This window comes from Pongo pygmaeus, chromosome 11 (genome assembly GCF_028885625.2).
Source record: "Pongo pygmaeus isolate AG05252 chromosome 11, NHGRI_mPonPyg2-v2.0_pri, whole genome shotgun sequence".
NCBI lineage: Eukaryota > Metazoa > Chordata > Mammalia > Primates > Hominidae > Pongo > Pongo pygmaeus.
Window position 1 is genome coordinate 108,198,975 of NC_072384.2, and position 24,821 is coordinate 108,223,795.

Consider the following 24,821-nt stretch of genomic DNA (forward strand, 5'->3'; position numbering starts at 1 on the left):
ACCTTGAGAAGTCAAATTCTATATAATTCTATATTAAATATACTAGGGAAGTTTACTGCCCCGATCTTTATATTATAGTTTTATTTATAAGGTTTATTTAAAATGAGATGCACCTGTATAATAAACACCTCAGTTAAGAACTAATCCTGGCTTTAGATATTGGACGTTCTGAACATCTCAGATGCTTTACATTTTTATATAAAGATAAAGGCATTGTACAAGTTTGGTGGGTTAAACTAATTAGACTGATTGTTTACATGTTTATAAAATTAGCAAACATGGTTCAATTGTTTAATAATGTCTAAACTTTTAATAATTAAAATTACTCTACTTTGCATGAACCAAACATGTATTACCTTGGAAAAATACTGCAAAGGCATTGTACAAGTTTGGTGGGTTAAACTAATTAGACTGATTGTTCACATGTTTATAAAATTAGCAAACATGGTTCAATTGTTTAATAATGTGTAAACTTTTAATAATTAAAATTACTCTACTTTGCATGAACCAAACATGTATTACCTTGGAAAAATACTGCACTAATGCTTTCAGCCTGATCTATATTAACACTGAAGGAGGGAAGAAGGAGGGAAGAAGGAGGGAAGGCCTGAACAGCAAAGCACGTTTTAGCAGTCCCTTTCATTCAGTGAGAACATTCGTTGGAACTTTTGTTTCCATTCTGTGTATTGGTAAATGTTGGATGGAACCCATAGTCACAATAATAAGAATAGTTCTGCTGCGTACACAAGCCATAAGCTGATATGTAAGAAGTCACTGAAAACCTTATGTTTTTCAACACCACACACACTCATAAGACAGAAATATGATAGAGAAGGCTAAATAGTAGTATTTCAGCAAAGGAATCTCTCAAAGGGAGCAACAGTCACATTGGGAGGCCAATGTGAGCTTCTAACTTAGGCTGAAACATTGAGCTGTGCTAAGTAAGAACTAAGCTTTTTCTGTTTTATTGAGACAGGGTCTCATTCCATCACCCAGGCTGGAGTGCAGTGGTGTGATCACGGCTCACTGCAACCTCTGCCTCCTGGGCTCAAGCGATCCTCCCTCCCACCTCAGCTACCAGCGTAGCTGAAGCTACAGGTGCACACCACCATAGCTGGCTCGTTTTTGTATTTTTTTGAGAGATGGGGTCTCGCCATGTTGCCCAGGCTGGTCTCAAACTCCTAGGCTCAAGTGATCTGCCTGTCTCAGCCTCCCAAAGTGTTGGCCTCCCAAAGTGTTGAGCCACCGCATTAGGGGCTTTTCCTTTTCATTGTCTTTGGGTAGCAGCCTGCCTGAGCCACCTCCCCAGACCCCTCTCTGAGAAAAAGTGAGGTAACAAACTAATGGGGGGGGTTAGCCTGGGAGAAGGAGACTTGAGTACTGCTTGTAGGTACTTTGGAAGTATTAAAGTCCCCCTAACTAGAGCTCTCACTTTTAAACAGTATATCTTAAATGTGCTTTCAGGGAAGCCAAAGGAAGGGAAAAGTCATTTTGCTTGCTGCTTTGACATTCACATCATTTCTGTCCCTAAGCCCCTGAGCTGGTGCTTATTTCAAGCACTGCAGGAAAACCACGCTCCACCTAAGAGGTTGTTACCTCAGGCCTCTGAGCTCATTCCACGCTGCGCTCCCTCTCCGACTCCTGTGTCTTCTGCTACCAAGGGAAATTTGCTTGTCTCTTTGCAATCTAGAGTTTGAAGATTTTCTTTCCAATCATTGATATAAATTGTTTTTCCCCCAGTCTTTTCATTTAAATTTCCTTTCTCTCCACCATCAAAGATTCACTTTCTAGAAAAAAACATGGAATTTGGGGCAGGAGTGGTGGCTCATGCCTGTAATCCCAGCAATTTGGGAGGCCAGGGCAGGAGGATTGCTTGAGCCCAGGAGTTGGAGACCAGTCTGAGCAACATATTGAGATCTTGTCTCCACACATAAATTAACCAAGCATGGTGGCGTGCATCTGTAGTCCCAGTTACCTGAGAGGCTGAGGCTGGAGGGTCACCTAAGCCTGGGAGGTGGAGGCTGCGGTGAGCCCTGATAGTGCCACTGCACTCAAGCCTGGGCAACAGAGTAAAACCCTGTCTCAAAAAAAAAAAAAAAAAAGAGAAAGAAAAAAAAAAAGTAGAACTTAACTCCATTCTCAAAGAATGGTCTTAAGATACTTCAACCTCCCAACTCTCAGTGCCAAGCTAGATCTTTCAGTCTAAGTTAAATCAGTTCAAGTTAGTGGCTTCCAATATTTCCAAGGCAGTCTTTGAACCAGGTTCATTATTTGTGTACTCTATTATGCTATTGGTTTTATAAAACAACAATTCACACATTTATTTTTCATATGAATTACTTTTTAATGCTATCTTCCCTTGTTTTCTCATCAAAAGGCTACAAAATTCTTCCCATTAAATGTGGTGATGATCCCAACTACACATCAACCACCACAAGTGAGACTAGTTAAAGGTAGGTGGCAGAGTCCTTTACCCCCCAGGTTGGTTTGTGGGTTCCCCAGATGTCAGGGCTACTGCTGTGACAACAGGGTAGGGCGGAAAGGGTACTGCTCTGGAATTCAGCAGGCTGAATCTTCCAGTAGCTCCAGGTGTGGTTTGGAGGGGGATTCCAGCCTTCAAGGAGGTGGGAGACATGGGCAGACTATTGCTAGGCTCCCCCTGGCTCTACAAAGGTTCTATGCTCTGGTATAATTTTGTACAGAGGGTTAACATGGGCTGCACCTTTCTCTCTATTTTAAGTGCTCTGAAAGCATCAGGAGCTGAAAAGATAATTATTAATGGTAGCTGTAGATAGTTGTGAAGATGTTTCCTGAGGTAGCATTGTTAAGTGGTTTAAATATTCAGAATTCTGCAGGGGCTTAGTAAAGGTGTGATAATATACATTAGATACTTAAAGAAGATTTTTTTAAAGACAAATTTAATGAGGTATTACTATCTGTACTCCTATAATTAGTTGTATGAAAGATATCTTAAAAATAACAAACATGTATTGACAAAACCAAGATACTATTGTACCCTTTGTAATTCTAAAGCATAGAACAGTTCATTTCAGAACATACTGCTCAGTCTGAAAAGTCAACACATTTTGTTTGGAAAGGTAAATACTCCTTCTCTTCCCTATTGTGTATTCAGGTTACTTATTTACAGTCCCATGGGGAAGAAAAAGCACATGCTAAAAACCGACCTAAAAGATGTTTTGAAAATGAAATTATCTGAGTAGCTTAGCAAAGCTCACATTTTTTACATCATCTCTCTCCTGACATTAAAGTCTCCATTGACCCAGTAAAACACATCTGTCTCTAACATATGATAAGAATGTTAGCCATTACTCAATAAAGTCACATATCTCAGTAATGCCTACTTAAATAATGAATTTCCTGAAATCACTTTAAAAGCCATTTAAAAGAAAATATGTTAATAACTACAGATTATAGTTAAAATTACAGAATAAAGCAAACTCTCTATTCATTCATGAATTATTTATTGGGCAGTTACTAAGTGTTGTCTTAGATGGAGCAGTGAGCAAAATATAAAAAGTCTATTTCCTCATGGAGCTTACATTATTTCAAAATGGTGGACTGAACTACAATTTGGATTTGTATCTAAATCCCTTTGGGTAAACAGAATAAAAATCAGCCAACTTTACTGAAAACATCATGACAAACTATCAAACACAAATACAAAATGTTGAGCAATGGAGCGGAAGCAAAGATCTTACTCCTTTTGTCAATAAAAGCTTAAAACAGTGCCATATGCCTGGTATGAAGGTCCAGTGGAGTGGTGGCTTGTCAAAGGTCACACAAGTTAGTGGCTAGGAACGACATTGAGACTTCTTTGTTCCTAGTCCAGTGATCTTTTTGTTTTTTGTTTTTTGTTTTTGAGATGGGGACTTGCTCTGTCACCCAGGCTGGAGTGCAGTGGTGCGATCTTGGCTCACTGCAACCTCCGCCTCCTGGGTTTAAGCAGTTCTCTGCCTTAGCCTCCCAAGTAGCTGGGATTACAGGCACCCGCCACTACACCCGGCTAATTTTTGTATTTTTAGTAGAGATGGGGTTTCACCATATTGGCCAGGCTGGTTTTGAACTCCTGACCTCATGATCCACCAGGCTTGGCCTCCCAAAGTGCTGGGATTACAGGCGTGAGCCACTGCGCCTGGCCCAGTGATCTTTTTATGGACTGGCCTGCCTGTGTTTATTTGATGGATCTTAATGATTTTAGAGCCAATTAAAATTTTTTTCCTCCAGGGCAACATGGTGAAACCCTATCTCTACAAAAAAATACAAAAATCATCTGGGCATGGTGGAGAGCACCTGTAGTCCCAGCTACTTGGCAGGCTGAGGTGAGAGGATCGTTTGAGCCTGGGAGGCAGAGGTTGCAGCAAGCCAAGATGGTGCCACTGTATTCCAGCCTGGATGACAGAGCCAGATCCTGTCTCAAAAAAAAAAAAAATTTTTTTTTCCTTTAAAAGTACCCATTAATATAAGTTTATAGATTAAATGTGACTATTTTTCTGGTTCTGATACAATGTGATAAAAAATGCTGGATATAAAATTATATATTCAATATGATTCTAACTTTATTTAAAAATACATATGTGTAGAAAATGGAGAAATAATGGAGAATATTTTCTTTAATTTTCTGTACTTTTCAAATTTTCTATAATAAATATCAATTAATTTTATAGTTAGAAAGCTAAAATGAGTTAAATGATGAACATTTCCTCTTTAAACAGCAAAAAATTAAGCTGTCTGAAATGCTTAAAGCTAAGATGATCAACACAATATTAACCAGATACCTAACTAGAAGCTTGGTAAGAAATGTGTCTAGGTGACAGCCATCTATTCAAGTGACCAAATGGCCTCAAAACACAATGGTGGCTTCAGCAGCTATGATTGTGTTTATAAATGCACCATGTTTATCAAGTGGCTTAATGGCATAAAGGGTCAGGTCAGCCCTGAGGTTTTCACAAAAGTCTCAGCTATGTTAGCAGACATTCTGAAACATTCTGACATGTGAATACAGAAGCCACCAGGCCAAGGTGAAATGTTATTTACCAAGTTACTCTTTGACCAAAGTTTAAAATCCAGAAAAACTAGCATTGTGCTGAAGAGTTTTCATTAAAGAAAACTGTCATTGACACAATAAACACATTTAAGAGTGGGCAGTCAGAGCTGAAGAAGGGTCAAATTCCATCTGGGGAGTCATCACCCTGCCTCTGCCATGCACAAGACATGTGAGCTGCCTGGGCTTCAAGTTTCCCACCCCCAAAATGTCTAAAGGGTCCCCACAGTCCCTTCTATCTCTATTAGTTTATAATTCTAAAACACAAGCGAGAGTCTGGTCCTCCACCATTGGTATTAGAGAACCACTGAGAAAGTTCCTCAAAATGTTCCTCTTCAATACCAGAGAAAGAAAAGAACGATTAGAAACAAACAGCTCCTCCGAAAAGGTACGCTACCGAGGAGCACAAGTTTCCTTTAGCTGCTTCTAGGATCCCACACCTCACTGCAATACTCACTGAGTGGCTGCTTCCCAAGAAAAGCCACAGAAAGGAAATATCATTAAAAAATGGCATATACATTGGGGGAAGCTGCTCCCTCCCTGAAGCCCAGCCTAGCCAAGGCTGTTGTTCTCTATTGTTGAACAGGATGTAACAAGACTGCCAAGCGCAGCCCACAAACCTGCTAATTAGGTGCCCTGACAGTGTTTGTTTTGGAACCATTTACCAACAAAGGAATGTGTCAGGCTGATTAGGGAGAAAAGGGTATGTAATGTATGTGTATTTGAGTCCAGATGAGGGCATAATCCAGGTATTTAGTCTGTTTGTGCAAGGACTCACAAAAACGAAGGCCGAGCAAATAGGAAGCCACGGGGAAAGCCTAGCTTCTGGGCAGTGCTTCTCTCCCCTTCTCCTCTGGGGTTTTGTTCCACCTGCCCCCGTCCCCACCCCTTCCCCACCAAAAAATTTTGCCTAAACACTTAACATGAAAGTCTCTTTCAAAAAGTGACAAACTACAACTGGTTCCTCAGAAAAATGAGAGTCTTTGTAAGGTTACTGACACATCTGGGGCTTGATGGTTTTTTTGGCAGGTAAGTAAGTGACAACTTTAGGCAAAATCATCTCCACATTCAGCCTCCATGGAGCCTTCTCCATGCACTGTGCCCAGGGGCAAATCTGAGGGCAACAGGGCAACAGAAAATATGGCTCTTGATGGACTGATTGTTCAAGTTGTGCTGAGAACAATTAGGCATCTCAGCATCATCTATGGGAAGAAGTAGTTCCACATTTTATAATAAAGCAGGTTCCTTCTTTTTAAACAAGCCTTTATAAGGTTTGAGTACAATTAGGCATTTGAAGCTTCATGTGTACATGAGGCTTAAAGAAGGGAAGAAAGTGCCAAGGCAAAGAACAAAGTCCATGCCCCAACAAGTTTAGGTCCTCAGGAGCAGGGTGGTATGGATTGCAGTGAAACGCAAAATGACAAAGACCAATTCAAAACATTGAGCGTGCTGGGGGGAGTCTCCATGTTCTTCAGGACAAGCTGGACATTTCTGCAGTCTGGCCAGATGGATGAAAGCAATGGGGCTTGGCCTAAGTTTCATGGGAGGCCGCCTTTTTTGGTAAGATTACCTGACAAAATAGATTTTAAAAATGAAAAAGCAGATAAACCCTTTTAGAAGCTCATCTGCTATGCACTTTTCCATGAGGCTGATGTTTGTTCTCAAGACTGATGTAGAAAATATTCTTTAAATGTGTGCAGACTAGCTGGGTGTGGTGGCTCATGCCTGTAATCCTGGCACTTTGGGAGGCCGAGGCGGGCGGATCACTGGAGGCCAGGAGTTCGAGACCAGCCTGGCCAACATGGCGAAACCCCGTCTGTACTAAAAATACAAAAACTAGCCGGGCATGGTGGTGCACACTTGTAATCCCAGCTACTCAGGGGGCTAAGGCTGGAGAATCGCTTGAACCCGGGAGGTGGAGTTTGCAGTGAGCCGAGATCCTGCCACTGCACTCCAGCCTGGGCCACAGAGCAAGACTCTGTCTCAAAAAAAAAAAAAAAAAAAAAAGTGTACAGACTAGATGTAGTAGCAGAGTATGCTAACTCAAGTGGTAAGCCAGTAAGATTTTGGTGTTAATAAGTTCAATGCCTGTGTGCCACCATTATTTCTTAGAAGAGGGGATGCAATGGTCAACTACTTGTGCACAAAGAAAAACTGGCAAGCAATGTCCAGCCTACACCTCTGAATTCCAATGCTTTAAAAAACAACCCTTTTCAGAAGAGTAACCACAGAGCTGCCGATGCCCTACTAACACAGGAAGAACACCTCCTCTGATGCCTTCCCTGGTGTTAGTGAATGTTGCTGACCAGGGCAGGCTTATGCTGTCATCAGTGAAACACCTTAAATGGTATGTCAATTGCTTCAACCTTATATAGAAAGCTTTAGTGTTACCTCAGACTTGTGTTATGCTCCTCTATCTTTGGAGGTATTTTATATTCCCTTAACTAATTAGTTTATTTAAAAAACGTTGTCAGTGTTCTTATGAATGCATGTATACTTAGGCAAGCTTAAACCAAACAGTAAGTATTTATGTAACGCTTAGTCCATTTCGTGTTGGTAAAACAGAATACCTGAGACAGGGAAACATTTTTTTAAAAGTTTATTTGGCTCCTGATTCTGGAGGCTGGGAGGTCTAGGAAACATGGCACTGGCATCTGCTCAGCTTTTGGTGAGGCCTCGAGCTGCGTCACAAATGGCAGGGAAGTGGAAGGGGAAGCAAGCATGCGGAAAAGGACCAAACACAGGAGGCAACTCGCTTTCTAGCAACCCCGTATCACCGAACTAACCCATTCCCTCCAGAACTCATCCATTCCTGTCAGAAGGAGATTAATCCATTTTAACGACCTGATCACCTCTTAAAGGCACCACCTCCCTACATCTCTATGCTGGGGACCAAGCTTCAACAAGATTTTCTGGGGACACACCGTATTCAAACCATAGCAAATGCCTACCAGATGGAGGATACCAACGTCAGTTTTCAGTAGAATCTTCTTTTAGAATACTCACATTTAAATACAGTGCCAAGTGGCATAAAGGTCACAAAGTCTTTAAGTACAATGTTCTTCATAGTGAAAAACCTAGAAGGATGACTTACATGTCATATGAAAAACTCACGAAAGCCAAATGGACAGGACAGAAATGATGGAACTGATTTATCACAGTTGGTTTATTTTCTAAGTCCCATGTTAAAAATGCACGCTGAGGGTTTTTAAGATGAAGTGTTTATGTACTTGTAATCTCGAAGCATTTCAAGATTCAGAAATAGCATCTCCGCAGAAATGTAGAAAGCAGGATTGTCTCCTTAGCAGCATTAGGAAAGGGATCTTAATAACAAGAGAAGATTAGGGATGTGTAAAGATGTCAGAAAGAAAGCTGCATAGGAGGCAATTTAAGGATTAAAAAAAAAAATCTAAGTCCTGGGTCATTTTGTGGATTTATGTGACTTTTTTGCTGTTATGTTCATTGTTTTCCCTTAAATCGTAGAGCAGTGTCAGCCTAATCTTCTGATTTGTAATTCTTAAAAGTTAGAGCCCTTCCTGGCCAGGCGCGGTGGCTCACGCCTGTAATCCCAGCACTTCGGGAGGCCGAGGCAGGTGGACCACGAGTTCACAAGATCGAGACCAGCCTGACCAACACAGTGAAACTCCATCTCTACTAAAAATACAAAAATTATCTGGGCGTGGTGGCACGCACCTGTAATCCCAGCTACTTGGGAGGCTGAGGCAGGAGAATTACTTGAACCTGGGAAGCGGAGGTTGCAGTGAGCTGAGATCGCGCCACTGCACTCCAGCCTGGTGACAGAGTGAGACTCCGTCTCAAAAAAAAAAAAAGGTTAGAGCCCTTCCTTCTTATTCTCAATCAAAGGAGGGCATGTTTCGTCATTTCTATTTTTTTAGGACGTGGAATTTTATCATTGCTTTGTCAAAATGTTTATCTCTCCCAAGGCTATGCTTTCCTTGTAGTCCTCTGGGAGGATAAATCCTGGATTAGGCTTTAGTAAAGCAGTTTTATAATTCAGGATATTCTTATTGTATTTAAAAATCTTGCAGTCTGGGCTTTAGGGTTTTTCTATTTAGGTTAAAGAGAGGTGTGTATTTAATTTGTGTTTGAGGCTAGGTGCAGTGGCTCACGCCTGTAATCCCAGCACTTTGGGAGGCCGAGGCGGGGGAGGATCACCTGAGGTTAGGAGTTTGACACCAGCCTGGCCAACATGATGAAACCCAGTCTCTACCAAAAATACAAAAAAACTAGCGGGGCATGGTGGTGGGTGCCTGTAATCCCAGATACACCGGAGGCTGAGTCAGGAGAATCGCTTGAACCCAGGAGGCAGAGGTTGCAGTGAGCTGAGGTTGCGCCATTGCACCCCAGCCTGGGCAACAAGAGTGAAACTCCATCTCAAAAAAAAAAAAAAAGGTGTTTGAGAAGAAAGAATATCTCAAGGTAAAACTGTCAGCATTATCTTCTGAATGGAGGGGAGGTTGCTTTGGTGCAACAAACAGGGGTTTGCCTATGGAAGTCTGGTTTAGGCAGATCCTCAGCTTCATAGGTACCCCTTGCTGAACCTGACCCGCCGAGGGATGCACAGGAGGTGGAAGCTCTGTTGTTGTCTCCACAACAGTACTTTGGCCATTTTACAGAAGAAAGGCATATCTTTCCCCCAAACCAATCTAATCATGGCTTACTTCTCCGAGTGTAAAGACTCCCAAGGCAGCAAATATAATGACATTTCAAAATAGCAGTTTTGGAGAAGACTTCTTTAATGACAGAGGTACATAATTTTTTCAAACTGATTTTAGGGGGTATATGGCAAAATGTTTTGAAGACTACAGGTACAGAAGGAGCAGTAAGATATAATGGAAAAAACATGGATTTTGGAGTCAGATGTATTTGGATTCAAGTTTTGGCCTTATCTCTAGGGCCAAGTTAATTGCCTTCTCTGAACCTAGGTTTCTTCATTATTAAAATGGAAGTAACACTATTTCCTCAGAGGACTGGCAGAAAAATTAGATAAGATATGTAAGTTGCTGGCACTAGTACTAATAAATGTTAGTGCCATTCCCTTACAATCTCAGCACCTTCTCTATATCTGTCAGAGGTGGGATCCTAAAAATTAATACTAGGGGTATATTTTCAAATTACATAGTCATGAAACTTCCTCCTGCATAATGATTAATTTAATGAGGAAAAGAAAGCCTGAAGGAGTTGTCGAATGTTTGCTATATAGTCATAATCAAATGAACACATTAAAACTGAGTATATTCTAGTACTGAAGAACATAAATCAGTGACTCAAGTTCAACATAGAGTTCCCTCATACAGAGGGAACAACAGACACTGGGGACTCAAAAGAGGGAAGGGAGGCAGGGAAAGGCTGAAAAACTTCCTTTGGGTACCCTGTTCACTATATAGGTGACGGGATCAATGAAAACCCAAACCTCAGCATCAGGCCACATATCCTTGTAATAAATCTGCATATGGGTCTCCGAATCTAAAATTTAAAAAGGAAAAAAAAGAAAAAAAAAACCCCAAACCTAAAAAACACAGAGCTCCCTAATACTTTTAGAAACTGTGGAACTTCTTTCTCACTCAACATGCACATCACTTCTGTGGATGATGGAGCCCTTCTGGGAGCTCCAGGTCCACCCCTCTACTGTGCTCCTCCCACACTTTCATAGAACTGCCTACTGGCCTGTCTGTCCCTACTAAACTCATCTATCTGTGAGCAAGTAGCATGCTGTGTTCACTGTTGTCTCCAGAACCTAGCCCAATGCACACACATGGTATGCTCAATAAATTATTTATTCGGGTCAGGATCACGTTTGTAATCCCAGCACTTTGGGAGGCCGAGGCGGGTGGATCACTAGGAGTTCGAGACCAGCCTGACCAACATGGTGAAACCCCGTCTCTACTAAAAATACAAAATTAGCCAAGTGTGGTGGCACATGCCTGTAATCCCAGCTACTTGGGAGGCTGAGGCAGGAGAATCGCTTGAACCTGGGAGGCAGAGGTTGCAGTGAGCTGAGATCACGCCATTGCACTCCAGCCTGGGCAACAAGAGTGAAACTTCGTCTCAAAAAAAAAAAAAAAAAAAAAAATCATTTATTAAAAGTACAGGGCCAGGTGTGGTGGCTCACACCTACAATCCCAGCACTTTGGGAGGCTGAGGTGGGTGGATCACCTGAGGTCAGGAGTTCCAGACCAGCCTGGCCAACATGATGAAACTCTGTCTCTACTAAAAATACAAAAATTAGCCAGGTGTGGTGGCGGGTGCCTGTAATCCCAGCTACTCAGGAGGCTGAGGCAGGAGAATCACTTGAACCCAGGAGGTGGAGGTTGCAGTGAGCTGTACTCCAGCCTTGGCCACCCAGCAAGCCGCCAAACAAACAAAAAAACAAACAAACAAGTACAAATTGTTCTCATGCTTGTTAATTTTTTTTTTTTTTTTTTTGACAAAGTCTTACTCTGTTGCCCAGGCTGGAGTGCAGTGGCATGATCTTGGTTCACTGCAGCCTCCGCCTGCTGAGTTTGAGCGACTCTCATGGCTCAGCCTTCTGAGTAGCTGGGATTACAGGTGTGTGCCACCATGCCCAGCTAATTTTTGTATTTTTATTAGAGACGGGGTTTCACCATGTTGGCCAGGTTGGTCTTGAACTTCTGACCTCAAGTGATCCAAGTGATCCTGCCTAGGCCTCCTGAAGTGCTGGGATTACAGGCATGAGCCACCGCGCCCGGCCCTGAATTTTTTTTTTAACTGAACTGTAATTATGCTATTCAAGTGATATTGGGACCTGAAAGGATATTAAGTATATTTCTGAGGACATAAAAATGCCAAATTCAGCAGAATGGTCAAGGGTATGTGGTAACAAATTCACTAAATACCTTATTTCTAAAATTTTTACATACAGATTTTATTTCAAACATATGCAAAAGTAGAGAGAATATATAACAAATCCCTGTGTACCTATCACCTAGCTGCCACAATTATTAATATATGGAAATTTCTTTCATCTGTATCATCCCCCTACCCCATCATCAGATTATCCTGAAGCAATCCCAGACATCATATTACTTAATCCATAAAGATTTCAGTTACACTGAGATTTTAAACTTTACTATTCAAATTTATTTTTATCACATTTATTTATTTAAAACATTTTTATAGACATGTTTTGAATCAGCAACTCCGTATTTCTGACTAAAATTTTCCTTTAATAAATTTTTTATTAGTGTTTCTTTTTGCCTTTTCACAGGGTTGTATAAACCACTCTTGGTGTTTAACTGGAAACTGAACACCGAGAGAAAGCTCAACAGGTTTCTGAAAAGTGTTAACCTGGAATTCCAGGAAACCTGGTCAATCAATATTCCTTCTGACTCAGACATTTGTACAAGCTTAGAGAACTGCATCTGATCAAGGAAGAAGGAGGATTCTCCATAGTTTTTACTACTGAGTAAAGGCCCCTATGAACCTAGAGATATGCTAATGTGGTTATTTTGGTGAGAATCCAGCATCTTAACTATGACCACAGCTATCTTAGAGGAGTGATTCTTTTTTCTGGGGTGATTCATAATCATATGGAGTCCTTGAAGATACAGATTCTGGAGTTTTAAAAGCCAAGTCTCACAAAAGATTCTGATGTACAGTCAGAGGGCAGCACTCTGCCCCAGTCGAGGCACAAGTCCAGGAACTGAGGGCTTTAAAAACGTATGCAAAACCCAGTGCCTAGATCTCAGTTTCTAATGTCATTCTTTAACTAAAGAAACCAAGGCTCCTTGGACACATGTCTGTTCCTAGGATTAGGGCAGGAAATAAGTAAGATGATCCTGGTGCATCTGGTAGCGCCGGAAAGTAAGGAAATGCTGAAAACCAAACCAAACCAAACCAAACCAAACCAAAAACAACTCCCCCCAGCAAAAATCCCATAATGGGTGGGGTATGTCAAGGGAACAAAGGAGCCCACTGAGAGCTTGAATGGCCAAAGCTGGGACAGTCTGAACAATAAAATATAGTACTGGACTGTAACCCAAAGTATAAATGAACTATGCATAAGTCCATACTGATATAAATAAACAACTAAAAAAAAAAAGTGAGGAAGAGACAGATCTCCCATGTGGAAGGATTCTAAATAACTTTATTCATACTTGGCTCCCAAGGGCATGGAACATAACTCCCCACTCCTTAAGTGTGGGCTACACATAGTGACTTCCTTCCAAAGGGAACAGCATGGAAAGAGGGGGAGGAAGAGGAACTTCACGGTGGAGCAACCTGACACAAACACTACAGTGATGTCATGTTGATCGTATGTTCCCTTGATATGATGTGATGAAAATGGCACTACCTCTATGGCCTTCCTCCCCAAACCCATAAAACCGACTCTACACATAAGAAAAACATCAGGCCTATCCAACAGAGATATTCTATAAAATACTGACCAGTGCTCCTCAAAACTGTCAAGGTCATCAAAAACAAGGTCTGAGAAACTGTCACACCCAAGAGGAGCCTAGGGAGGTGTGACAACTAAATATAATGTGGTATCCCGGAACAGAAGAAGGATATTAGGTGAAAACTAAGGAAATCTGAAAAAACTATGGACTTTAGCTACTAATAATGTATCAATATTGGTTCATTAATTGTAACAAATGAACTATACTAACGTAAAATATTAATAGGGGAAACTGAGTGTGTGGTATATGGGAACTCTGTACTATTTCTGTGATTTCTCTGTGAATCTAAAATTGTTCCAATAAGGTTTATAAAAATTGTTCATCTTTGATTTTAGAGTCAACTGTTCAGTTGAACAATTTTTAAATTTTTATTAATAATAGACTATTTTTTAGAATAGTTTTAGATTAAGAGAAAAATTGGGCAGAGAGTTCCCATATTCCACCCCACCACCACCTGTTGTGTTTTCTTTATTAACAACATTTTGCAATTCTATGATACATTTGTTATAAAATCAGTGAACCAATATTGATATATCATTATTAACTAAAGTCCGCCATTTAAGTTAAGGCTCACTCTGTGATGTATGAAACCACAGATTCTGACAAATGTTTAATGTCATGTATACACCACGGAAGCATCATACAGAATAGTTTCACTGTCCTACAAATCTCCTGTGCTTCACCTAGTCATCCCTTCCCAGCCACCAAATCCTTGTAACTGATCTTTTTACTGTCTGTATAGTTTTGTCTTTTCCGAAATGTTACATAGTTGGAATCGTATAGTACGTAGCCTTCTCAGAATGGCTTTGCTCACTTGTGATACATGTTTAGGTTTCCTCCATGTCTCTTTGTGGCCTGACAGCTCACTTCTTTTGTTGCTGAATAATATTCCATTGTATGGCTATGCCACAGTTTATGCCTTCAGGTACTGAAGGACATCTTGGCTGCTTCCAGTTTTCAGTGATTATGAATAAAGCTGCCATAAACATCAATATGCATGCTTTTGTGTGGATATAAGTTATCAACTTGTGTTATTTCAAGGTATTTTGTTTAATGTCCAAATATTTTGGGATTTTCCAGGTATCTTTGTCATTGATTTCTAGTTTAATTTCATTATGGTTTGAGAATCATACTTTGCATGATTTCTACTCTTTTAAATTTGTTCAGATTTTTTTTTAATGGCCCAGAACGTGGTCTCTCTTGGTAACTGTTCCATGCGACCTTGAGAAGAATGTATATTTTGTTGCTGTTTAATGAAGTATTCTAGAGATGTCAATTAGATCCAGTTAATTGACAGTGCTGTTGAATTTAACTATATGCTTAGTGATTTTCTGTCTGTTGGACCTGTCAGTTAGGGACAGAGAAATGTTGAAGGCTCTAACTATAACAGTAAACTTGTCTCTCTCTTCTTTCAGTTCCATCAGTTTTTGTCTTACATATTTTGACTCTATTCATACATTAAGGATTGTTACATCTTTTTGGAGAACTGACCCATCCTTATCCTTGCAGATTCTTTCTCTCCAATCTTCATTCTAAAAATGAATCTGGACACTCTTTGTTACCTGATATGGTGGAGTTTGGCAATTTTTTTTTTTGCAACTCTAGTATCTCATTATGAATATCTCACCCTGGATATCTCATTCTGGAGATAAAGGTAGTGAGTGAAAGTTTGGTATTATTCCTTTCAATATTCCATAGCATTCACTGGTGAAGCCATCTGACCTCTCTGTGGGAAGATTTCAAAATTACTAATTCAATTTCTTTACTTGTTTTAGGTCTATTCATATTTCTACTTCTTGTTGAGTCAGTTTTGGTAATTTGTCTTTCTATTCATTTGTCCATTTCATCTAAATTTGTCTAATTTGTTGGTATAACGTTGTTTATAATACTCTTTTATAATTCTTTTAATTTCTGTACCTCTTTTCATTCCTGATTTTGGCAATTTGTATCTTCTCTTTTAATTTCTTGATCAGGGTAGCTAAAAGGTTGTTAACTTTGTTGATCTCTCAAAGACTCAACTTGTGATTTTTCTGTTTACTATTTCATTGATACCTGCTCTAATCTTTATTCTTTCCTTCCTTCTGCTTGCTTTGGATTTAGTTTGCTCTTTTTTTAACTAGTTTCTTAAGGTGAAATTTTAGGATATTGATTTGAGAGCTTTCTTCTTTTCTGATACAGGTATTTATAGTCATAAATTTCATTCTAAGTGCTACTTTAGCTGTTTTTATATATTTTATATTTCATTTTCATTCATTTCAAAATATTTTAAAATTGCCCTTGTGCATCCTTCTTTGACCCATGAGTTGCTTAGAAATATATTGTCTAATTTCCAAATATTTTGGGGTTTCATATATATATATGTGTGTGTGTGTATGTGTGTGTGTATATATATATATATATATATATTTTTTTTTTTTTTTTTTTTTTTTTTTTTTTGAGATGAAGTCTCACTCTGTTGCCCAGGCTGGAATGCAGTGGTGTGATCTTGGCTCACTGCAACCTCTGCCTCCTGGGTTTAAGTGATTCTCCTGCCTCAGCCTCCCAAGTAGCTGGGATTACAGGTGCGCACCACCACGCCTAACTAATCATATTTTTTTCTACTGTGAATCTTTAATTCCATGTGCCAGAGAACACAGTTGGTATAGTCTCAAAATTAACTGAGACTTGTTTTGTGGCCCAGCATGTGATTTATTCAGTTAGAAGCGTTTAGAAATTCTTTACTAAACATGATTTTTTTTTTTTTTTTGAGACAGTTTTGCAGTTGCCCAGCCTGCAGTGCAGTGAGTGGCATGATCTCTGCTCACTGCAACCTCTGCTTCCAGGTTCAAGCGATTCCTGTGCCTCAGCCTCCTGAGTAGCTGGGATTACAGGAATTTGCCACCACGCCCAGCTAATTTTTGTATTTTTAGTAGAGACGAGGTTTGCCATGTTGGTCAGGCTGGTCTCAAACTCTTGTCATCAAGTGATCCACCCACCTGTGCCTCCCAAAGCGCTGGGATTATAGGTGTGAGCCACCGCGCCCAGCCATTAAACATATTTTATTGCAATATAATTCACGTACCATAAAACTCACCCCTTTAAAGTATACAATTCACTAATTTTTAGGGTAGTCATAAGACCATGCAACCATTACCACAATCTAATTCCAGAACATTTTCATCACCCCAAAAAGAAACCTATACCCATGAGTAGTAACTCCTTTTCCTCCTTCCCCCAAGCCCTAGACAACCACTAATGTATTCTCTGTCTCTATGGATTTGCCTATTTTGGACATTTTATATAAATAGAATCATGTAATATGTGGTTTGTGTCTGGCTTCTTTCCGTTAGCATGTTTTCAATGTTAATACATGTTGCAGCATGTATCAGTACGTTTTTTCTTTTTCTTTCTTTTTTTTTTTTGAGACGGAATTTCACTCTTGTTGCCCAGGCTGGAGTGCAATGGTGCAACCTCTGACTCACTGCAACCTCTGCCTCCCTGGTTCAAGCAATTCTCCTGTCTCAGCCTCCCGAGCAGCTGGGATTACAGGCATGCGCCACCACACCCAGCTAATTTTGTATTTTTAGTAGAGACGGGGTTTCTCCATGTTGGTCAGGGTGGTCTCGAACTCCCAACCTCAGGTGATCCACCTGCCTTCGCCTCCTAAAGTGCTGGGATTACAGGCGTGAGCCACCACGCCCAGCTACTTTTTTTTCTTTTTTTAGCTGAATAATTTTCCATTGTCTGGATATACTACATTTTGTTTATCCATTCATCAGTTGATAGACAATTAAGTTGTTTCTACTTTTTAGCTATTACGAATGCTGCTGCTATGAACATTTGTGTACAAGTTTTATGTGGTGTGCATTTTGTTGTTTTTTTTTTAGACAGAGTCTTGCTGTGTTGCCCAGGCTGGAGTGCAGTGGCGTAATCTCAGCTTACTATAGCCTCTGCCTCCTGGGTTCAAGTGATTCTCCTGCCTCAGCCTCCTGAGTAGCTAGGGTTACAGGTGCCTGCCACCATGCCCGGCTAATTTTTGTATCTTTAGTAGACAAGGGGTTTTCACCATGTTGGCCAGGCTGGTCTTGAACCCCTGACCTCAGTGATCCACCTGCCTCGGCCTCTCAAAGTGCTGGGATTATAGGCGTGAGCCACCGCGCCCGGCCTGGTGTACATTTTTTAGAGGTAACTAATCTCTAGGCTATGGGCTAAGTTACTGTTCACCAGTGTCTTCTAATTTTACTCCTAGTGGTTCGTCCAGTTTGGGCCTTCCTCTGAGACTGCAATTTCCCACTGCCTCCCACTTGGCCATAAAAAGGCTGTGAGGAGTTTCCTCCCTTTAAGAGGTAGCTAATCTCTAGGCTATATAAGCTCTATAAGCTAAGTACCTGCTCAGGAAACTGGAGGCTGAACTCTGCCTCTGCCTGTGTGTGTGTGTGTGTGTGTGTGTGTGTGTGTGTGTGTGTGTGTGTGTGTGTGTGTGTGTGTGTGTGTGTGTGTGTGTGTGTGTGTATCTGCATGTCTGCATGTCTATGTGTTTAATGTGTCTGTTTTTCTGTGTGTGGGCCAACCCAAATTCCTGCATGTTTACAAATAGTCTTTAGGTTTTAGGAGAGGCTAAAAGGGCTGAGTCAGCTCTCAATATCTTAGCTCTACCCTACATGCTTCAACTCTCCCTGGCTACATGCCTTACCTTCTGTTCTGAACCACAGTATAAGTGAGCCCTGCAGGGTGGGAAATGAGCCATGACATTCATGCCCAAAGAGGCCGGTGCACACACATACCGTGTAGATTTCTATTATGCTTTTGGGATGAAAGGAAAAGTAATATGTATCATTTTGTGAATCATCCATCAATCCATGGATGTGATGATGCCCAAATATTACTTTGGTTAGAAAAATCATCCCACATAAACTCCCATTTTTCTCTCCTTTGGATCCTAAAACTTTCATCGCTCCACTGCAGTGCATGCATCTGCGGAGAAAAGCACATAGCCAGGCAGCAGCTGCTCACCAGTGACCTCTAGTTTTACCCCTGGCGGTCGGTCCAGTTTGGGCCTTCCTCTGAGACTGCAGTTTCTCATTGCCTATCATTTGGCTCTGAAAAAATTATTAAGATGCTTCCTTCCCAATCTTCATTCTAAAATTGAACCTGAACACTCTCTGTTACCTAATAAGGCAGAGTTTGGCAATGTTTCTTTGCAGCTCTGTTATCTCATTCTGGATAAAGGTAGCGAGGTAAGGGGTGGAAATAAATACAGGAAACCAAAAGGGGAAACATGTTCTCCAAGGACAAGGAAAACTTGATCCAGGGTAAGAGACAGAGATACAGTACTTGACTAAAAGTTGGCCTGATTTGGCCAAAGAAAATGGCATATTACACATTCGGGTGTTCTTTTACGAAATAAGATATTCTGTACCTGCTTGTTGAAATATCCTCAAAAGGGTAGAGGATCTCTCCATTGTTACAGATTTCGCAGATGAACCCCTTCTGGCTACAAAGACTGCAGCTGTACACGTGTGAGGTGGCAAATTTAATGACCTTGCCCAAGAATGGAGCCAGCTTTCCCTCTATTACCTGCAGAAAGAGAAATGGGACAGGGAAGCACATTTATTGAGAACAGAAGTCTTGTACACACAGGAAAGGAAAGGAATTCCTTTCCTTTACACAACTGGAAAACCTCTAATTATAATTTCTCAGCAACTCTGAGGAAGAAAAGACATAGTAGTTTTGCTCCAAAAGAACTTTCTGGTTTAAACCACTGGAGGTTGTAAATTAAGATGCTGAAACTTCTTTTGTATTCCTCTTGCTTTGTAGTGTAGTGTAGAAGATTGAGGCCCAACAAATGGGGAACCCTGCTTGGATAGACCAACTTCACAGTTAGGGTGTGGTATAAGAGGAGTGCGGTAGGTTTCTCAGAGTAAACTGAAAACATACAGAGTAAATCTGAATGCATAAGTTTATGTTGTAAATGCAATAATACCTTTTCTCTGATGAATTAATGAGATAGTTTTTTCACCATCTTCCCCAGGAACATACAGTAAATGGGGAAAAATAGGTTTCTTTTGCTGCTGGTAAGTATAGTAAAAAAAGCTTGCAATTTGGCAGCCTGATGGCCATTTTCAGCCTGTAGGTTTTTTTTAACTCATGATTTTTAAAATGAAGTAATTTAAAAATTGGGAAATTTCACATAAAAACCCAGATTTTTGGAAAAATCAGATGATCTAGCGCAACTAGGCTTGGATTCAACATGATGATGATCCTGGCCCTGTGAGGGGGCTGCCTGTTTCCACTGAGATATCTGCTCTCTGCCTGATAGCTGTTCCCACCAGGCCCCAGGGTCTTGCATCTGCCCGCCTTCCACAGTGGCCTCACCTGTTGGCTTGCATACATCCCTGAGTTTGGAACTCATGTTCTGCTGATCATTTCTCATTAATACCCATGGGTTTCAAAGACTTCAGCATTTCACACGCCAGCTAGATAAAATCTGCCTTTGCTTCTCTCTAATTAATGCAGACACAAATACATGCTGGTTTTGACATAAGAAAACAATTGAAGATTACATTTAATTTGGAAATAGCTAGAAATAGCTGAAAATAGTTTCTTTCAAATGAATATAGTTACATTATAATTTTACATAAAAATAATATCTGAGGGAGGCCGGGTGCTATGGCTCACGCCTGTAATCCCAGCATTTTGGGAGGCCGAGGCAGGCTGATCGCCTGAGGTTAGAAGTTCGAGACTAGCCTGGCCAACATAGCAAAACCCTGTCTCTACTAAGAATACAAAAAATTAGCTGGGTGTGGTGGCAGGTGCCTGTAGTCCCAGCTACTCAGGAGGCTGAGGCAGGAGAATCACTTGAACCTGGGAGGCGGAGGTTGCAGTGAGCCAAGGTCACACCATTGCACTCCAGCCTGCGCAACAAGAGTGAAACTCCCGTCTCAAAAAAGAAAAGAAAAAGAAAAAAATAGTATCTGAGGGAAATGTAGTATAAATCATACCTAAAGAGAAATTACAATGTCTAGGTGAGTAGGTAGTAGTGACTGGTAATACAAAAACAAAAGACTACAAAAAATGTAATCATGCCTTTTGTAAAAAATGAAGCTATACATAATACCAGAGATAAAAACTGAAGTGGTTTTTAAACATCATGGAATGATCCATGTTTTAGAAATAAATATAATGGTAGTTCCATTCAATTGCCAGAGAGGGTACCCTCCCATGTGTGGAAATGTCTGCTTCAAGCCAAGGCTAGGCTTTGGGTCCCACAAAGATGATTTCTCTGGAAGACTGTGGTGAGGTTACACCATGAGGTGCCTTTGCCTCTTGCCTCCCACCCTGGTCGTTTGCAAGGGAAAGGAGCTGGAGGTACGGGGAGAAAGATCTCCTTCAATTGAAAGTCCCTCCCCTTCAACACTGGAGAACTGAGCCATGCATTTCTTCGAGGTCCAAGGCCATGCTTGGTGCATAGGCAAGACTTGCTTCGGCCCCAGGTGTGGTGACTTAGACTTAGGAAACCAATTATCAGTGGAAAATGAACCTCTAGTTCAACTGTGCCAGATGAAGCAGCCCCCCAGTGCCTACCCTGCCTTGCCCCTCCCCATCATGAACCGTGAAAACCCCTCTGATGGCCTCAAGGCAGTGCCTGCAGGCTGAGGCCCTTCTGGGGGTTTCCATCTTTCTTCCACCAGACTCCAAGCCCACTCTCCTCCAAGACAGTGTTGTCTTTTCTCACCCTGAGTATTAACACTACTAAGTCTTTCACCTTAATTTATGACTCAGGATTTATTCACGTCCTGCCCACTCTAGGCTCACAGAAATAAAATCAAGTGCCAGACACACTGGCTGCCACTAAGGCACTAGCCTCGGAAGCTGGTGGTGGCAGCGGGGGGTGCCACCTGGCGTGCTGGGGGCCCTGGCAGTGCCTCTGCTGATTGAGCCCTTTCTCAGTTAATGGGTGTCAAGTTGGGTCATCTGTCCACCGACCTGGCCTTCATGTAAGCAGCCGTGGGCTGTGGGCAGATAGGACCTCAGAGATGCAGCATGAGGCTCTTAAAAAAAACCTGGCCATTCGCTGCCTCTAACTCCCTACTGCTTTGGCATATTGGGCAATGTATTACCTCCTTAAAATAATAAAAGAATAACTTTTCTATGAAAAAGAGATAAATAAATATAATGGTGGTTAACTCTAGGGAGGGCAATAAGTCAGAAAAGCAAATATATATATATATATATATATATATATATATATATATATATTAGAAAACCAAAAACACAACTATATACAAAGTTGTGTTTATATATATATATAAAAGTTGTGTTTATATTTTTTATATATATATATATATATATATATTAGCTCTCCAAACTCATTTTCTATTTCTTAATATGTATCTCCTGGTACAAGCAAATTGTCACTTTGTATATAGCTGCGTTTTTGCATTTAAAAAAACAATGTATAATAATTTTGCATTAAACTGCAGAAGGCTTTGTAAGAGTAGAGTTTTTTTCTTAGTAAAGGAGGTAGAAATTATCCTGGCTGTTTTGAGTCAAGCATACATTTCCCACCATTCTTCAACTCACTTTCCTCTCCATTACCTTTAGGAAGCCATAGATAGACCTTCTTTTATTTATGTTCTCTGAGGAACCATTAACTCCAATAAACCCCAGTAAGGCATGCTCCTAATACCAACACATGATATATACTTTCTAAAAAACAGCCACTACCAAATCATATATCCAACCACCAGTAAACACTTTTTAATGCGTGATGGGGTTTTATTTCTAAATTGTGATGGTAGCACTTCAGTTGAGTTTGGTTTTCTCATTTTACTCTTCTCTAAACAACCAAACTTAATGAGGCATTTAAAGAGAGGCACTAACAAACTATAGTCCATTGAGGGGGAAACAACCAGGATAGAGAACAGTCTGAAAACCAGGTGAGTAAAGGTTGATGAAACTGGGAAGGGAAGACCTTGAGGAAGACATGAGAGTTATTATCTAGGATCTAAAGGAGAAGTTTGAGCATCTTGTGCATAAAGTTTTTTCTCTATTTAGATTTCCTTGGAGAAAGGGTGTGAACATTTTGAAGGCTCTTGAAATATTTCACCAAATTTACACTGTTAGCAATGTATATTTATTCTTAAATAGGGACCTTAATAAGCTCTGGGGATTGGTATCTATAATATTCAGTCTTCCTTTAAGACAATATGATACATATCTCCATTTTATTAAATCTTCACTTATCATTGCTTAATACAAATTTATTTCCTTGTGCAAGCTACTCACATTTATTATTTAGTTTAAGGTTAAACTTTTGTATATTTTTCTTATTAGCTATTGCTGGTATATTAGAATATATTGACATTTGTGTGCATTTACTATATGACAATAATTACTGAATTTCCATTGATGCTAATTACTTTTAGGCAATTCTTTTGGTTTTTCTAGTATTATATCTCGTTTATGTTTCATTTCTTGTTGCATCACCCAGGGCTCCTAAAACAGTATTAATAATGGTACTAATGGTTATTTTTATTATTTCAGTAAGAATCAAACTGGAACTTATGGAGTTTATAGTGAAGGACTCATTTTCTCCATCAAATACGTATATCCTGTCATTCACCACATTTCATTTATTCCCCCTCTTTTAAAATAACAGCTATACTGAGATATAATTCACATACCATGTGATTCACCTATTTAAAGTCTACAATTCAATGGTTCTTAGTTTATTCACAGAGTTGTGAAACATTACCACAATCGATTTTAGGGCATTCCACTAACCCTCTGAAAAAACTCTATATCCATTAGTAGTCACTTCTGTTTTCCCTCTACCATGCCCCTGCAAGCCCAAGGAACCAATAATTTACTTTCTGTCCGGGTGCAGTGGCTCATGCCTGTAATCCCAGCACTTTGGGAGGTTGAGATGGGTGGATCACCCGAGGTCAGGAGTTCATGACCAGCCTGGCCAACATGGTGAAACCCCATCTCTACTAAAAATACAAAAAAAATTAGCCGGGCATGGTGGTGCATGCCTATAATCTCAGCTACTCGGGAAGCTAAGGCAGGAGAATTGCTTGAACCCAGGAGGCAGAGGTTGCAGTGAGCTGAGATGGTGCCACTGCACTCCAGCCTGGGCAACAAGAGCAAAAACTCCGACTCAAAAAAAAAATATATATATATACTTTCTGTCTTTATAGATTTGCCTATTCTGGAGCTTTCATGTAAATATGATCATATAATATTTGGTCTTTTATGACTGGCTTCTTTCACTTAGCATAAAGTGTTCAAGGTTCATGCTGATTTTCTTTTAAATGCCTTCACTGTAAGTCTCTTTTTTCCATCCTACCCTAGACTTTTATCTCTCCTCTCTAGATTAATAAACTAATCTAGTTTTATTTCTAGATGTCAGTCTTTTTTCTTAGATCCATCATGCACACATATTAATCAGTTTTAGATATCACTTTCATCACATACCATCTCTTTCCTCAAACCTTTGGTGAATTCTTCATTTTTGAGACAGAGTCTTGCTCTGTCACCCAGGCTGGAGTGCAGTGGTGTGATCTAGGTTCACTGCAACCTCTGCCTCCCAGCTTCAAGCGATTCCCCTGCCTCAGCCTCCCAAGTGGCTGGGATTACAGGCATGAGCCACCATGCCCAGCTAATTTTTTGTATTTTTAGTAGAGGTGGGGTTTCACCATGTTGGCCAGGCTGGTCTCAAACTCCTGAGCTTGTGTGATCTGCCTGCCTCGGCCTCCCAAAGTGCTGAGATGATAGGTGTGAGCCACTGGGCCTGGTGAATTCTTAAGTGTATCATTAATCAAAACTCTTCACTCTTTCATTTCATAAAATTATATTGAGTTACTATGTCCCAGACACTCAATGTAGAGTGAACTGGACAAAAACTGGAGCTTACATTTTGCCTGGTATGCAAGTGGATTCCATATTAGCCATCCAAACTCATTTTGTATTTCTTAACATGTACCTCCTGTTGTGAGCAAATTTTCCCCTATGTAGAACATGCTTGCTCTTGCTCCTGTGCCTTCATCCATGTCATTCCTCTATCTGGAGTTTCACTTTTCCTAACCCCTTACTTAAATTTCATGTAGGCTTCATGGCTCAGATCTACCCTGTCTTGAGCTAGAAAGCCATCTTTGGCTACTTCAGACACCATAAATCTCTTGTGTTTCTCCCTAGAAATTAACTTTTACATCATATAATACAGAACTTGATGCTGTTTTGTACTCTTTGCTTTTAACATACGATTGTTTTGCTTATCCAATTGTAGACTGAATATTTAAAAATGGTTATATTTGACCATTTTTACCCATACAAAT

At 40.4% G+C, this 24,821-nt stretch overlaps 1 protein-coding gene across 1 annotated transcript in view; it reads right to left on the reverse strand.

Annotated features, from left to right (window-relative positions):
- The window catches only part of PLEKHM3 (pleckstrin homology domain containing M3), a 204,045-nt gene that overhangs the window by 20,074 nt on the left and 159,150 nt on the right, over nucleotides 1-24,821 (reverse strand). The window contains exon 7 of the mRNA XM_054478417.2: nucleotides 18,902-19,059. Within this exon, the coding sequence (XP_054334392.1) occupies nucleotides 18,902-19,059 (158 nt within the window). The remainder of the gene's footprint in view (nucleotides 1-18,901; nucleotides 19,060-24,821) is intronic.